The 2,779-nt window shown below is 35.4% G+C and overlaps 2 protein-coding genes across 2 annotated transcripts in view; one reads left to right on the top strand and one right to left on the bottom strand.

Moving 5' to 3' along the window:
• The window catches only part of LOC100636224 (carboxypeptidase Q-like), a 2,026-nt gene extending 1,968 nt beyond the window's left edge, over nt 1-58 (bottom strand). Inside the window, exon 1 of the mRNA XM_020006195.1 lies at nt 24-58. Coding sequence (XP_019861754.1) covers nt 24-35 — 12 coding nt within the window. The 5' untranslated portion in view covers nt 36-58. The remainder of the gene's footprint in view (nt 1-23) is intronic.
• A 94-nt stretch (nt 59-152) lies between these two features.
• On the top strand, nt 153-2,749 carry LOC100636349 (microcephalin-like; the record flags this gene model as incomplete). Its single annotated transcript, XM_003391211.1, has 10 exons — nt 153-264; nt 340-434; nt 488-603; nt 646-791; nt 925-1,055; nt 1,175-1,489; nt 1,593-1,627; nt 1,696-1,858; nt 2,523-2,600; nt 2,647-2,749. Coding segments are annotated over exons 1-10 (1,294 nt in total), but the record flags the coding sequence as incomplete, so codon positions are not given.
• Between the last annotated feature and the right edge of the window lie 30 nt (nt 2,750-2,779).

Genomic DNA, 2,779 nt, shown 5'->3' on the forward strand with positions numbered 1-2,779 from the left:
TGCTCTTAAAATTTCTTACTCACCAAAGCCTCCATTGTTGCAGAAATAAATAATTTTATGAGGTGCAAATCTATTATTAGAAAAATACGGTAAATGACCTGGCGCCGCCCATTGAGCCACCCACTCATTAATTTTGGCGGTACTGTTTCAAAATGGCGTCCAATTTTTCAGATGAAGAAGAGATGGAAAGAGATCTCGTAAGTCCAAGCTTATTGGATGGAGTGGACGACATACCAACACAGCCGTGTCAAAAACCATTAGAAGGTGTGCAAAATTATCAATTATTGTATTTTCTTCTAATTAAAAAAAAAATTCTTCCAAATTTAAAATTTTTTTTAGGTATTGTTGCTTTTGTCGATGTTCGTTCGGGATCAAAGAGCACCATAAATACAGGGAATAGCCTAGAAGAGTGTCTGGAGGGATTGGGTGCAAATGTATGTTATTTAAAACTTATCATGAATAATTAATTGTACATGTATTTTCACAGGTAGTTACAAGATTGAATAAAGACGTCACTCACATTGTCTTTAAAGCTGGTAAGACTAATTTGGATTGTGTCAATAAGAAAGAAGTCTTCTTGGTCAATCCATTATGGCTTGATGCGTAAGTATTATTATTATTATTATTATTATTATTATTAATTAGTTGCAAGCGTTGCAATGAGAGGGTGTCAGAAGCAAAGTATCCAGTGATATCAGAAGGGGTGGAGTCACCAGTCATATTAGGTCGAATAAAGAGAATGAAAAGCATGCAACCGAAACCATTTGAAGAAGAAATAGCAAGATCTGTCGGTAAGAGAGAGAGAGAGAGAGAGAAATGAATAGTTAGATTCCTATAGAGCTTAATTTTAAAATTTAAATACAATACCGTTACTGATTTGCTGTAACTATTCAAAAAAATATAATTCCATTATTCCATTGATAGAGAGAAAGAGAAAGAAAGGTAAGGACCTCAAGGAAGCTTCATCAAAGAAGAAGATATCATTGGCTGTGTTTGACTTTACCAGTGATGAAGAGGAGGCCATTGAAATAACTGACCAATCAGACGATAGTCGAGTAAGAATATGAAGATAATACCAAAGAATGGTTCATGTACTATAGTACTTATGGTTGTATGGTGTGTTGTTTTCAATAAATGGATGAAACTGTCTATATTCACTCTATTCTCTGTGTAGTGCTCCTCACCAGACAGTCTTCCTCCAGTCAGTTTTACTCGTACTCCTGTCACTAGTAAAAAGACTTTAACAGAAAACAGCGAGAAACAAGAGACCCCAACAGTCACTGAGAGCCGGAAACCACTAGCTAATAAGAAACCACCTACTGTAGATAAGAAACTAACGAAGAAGAAAGATCAGAATGATGTGAAGAAGAAGGATCAGGGTGATAAAAAGGATAAGATGAAGGAGACTAAAGTTAAAGTAGAGGGGAGTGAGAATAGTTTTGTACCTGTGAAGAAGTTTAGAAGAAAGAGGTCATCGTTTGAGAAACAAGTAGGATAATAATAATAATAATAATATTGTTATTATTATTAATTCTTTATCTTTTCTATCTCTACATCTGCTTATAATGATGATGCTTTCTCCTTTCCATCAGAAACCAACTCTTGTAATGACAAGTGTTCCAACAAAGTAAGCTTACCTCTTCTCTGTTTGCTATTAATATCTTATTATTTATCTTATTTATTTCTCTCTCCCAGGGACCAGTGTGCAGTCCACGTTGTTGTTGATAGGTTGGGTGGTTTTGAACTGTCACACAATGTCTGTGAGACCACTACACACGTGGTATGTGGGACCATCAGACGCACCATTAACATACTAGCAGGGACTGTGAAAGGTTGCTGGATACTCTCTATGGACTGGGTAAGGAAATCAGGCCAAAGTCCCTGTACTATAGTACATGGTCTCTGGGGGAATTTTGCAAAAAATCAAAAGTTAAGAATTCTTTATTTTTATAACATTCCCTGATACATATACATGTTCTTTTGTTGTGTAGAAAGTTGGAGCTGATTCCGATCAAATTTGGATTTTTTACGAATTTTTTAAGTTGCTCCAAAATTGAGTAAAAGTCCCTGTACTATGGTACATGGTCTCGGGCCAAATTTTGCCAAAAATGAAAAGTAGAGAATTCTCAATTTTTATGACATTTCCTGATACATATACATGTTCTTATGTTGTGTAGAAAGTTTGAGCTGATTCCGATTAAAATTGGATTTGTTACGAATTTTTTAAGTTACTCCAAAATTGGGTAAAAGTCCCTGTACTATAGTACATGGTCTCGGGCCAAATTTCACCAAAAATGAAAAGTAGAGAATTCTCGATTTTTATGACATTCCCTGATACATATACATGTTCTTATGTTGTGTAGAAAGTTTGAGCTGAATCTGATCGAATTTGGATTTTTTACGAATTTTTTAAGTTAGTCCAAATTGCCATGTACTGTATTGTAGTGCTTGTCAGCTCATAAAGCTTGTGCTGTTTAGCTCACTTTGATTGCTTTGTGAATTACTAAATGTTATTCCTGAAGGTTTTTAAATCTCTGGAAGCTGGTCATTGGTTACCCGAAGGACCTTTTGAACTAATCACAGAATTCCCTTCAGCACAAGTAAGAGAGAATTAATGTATTGTATGTGCTACTGTCTGTTTCCCAGTTCTTTAGATTAGAGAGGCAAATGGCTGGTGGGCTGTACAAGCCTTCACTGTTTCTTAAATCAGGATCAATCTTCATATCAAGCGATACCAAACCATCTCATAGTGACCTTGAACTATTACTAACATTATCTG

The sequence above is a fragment of the Amphimedon queenslandica genome, unplaced genomic scaffold, assembly GCF_000090795.2.
Source record: "Amphimedon queenslandica unplaced genomic scaffold, v1.1 AMPQUscaffold_10272, whole genome shotgun sequence".
NCBI lineage: Eukaryota > Metazoa > Porifera > Demospongiae > Haplosclerida > Niphatidae > Amphimedon > Amphimedon queenslandica.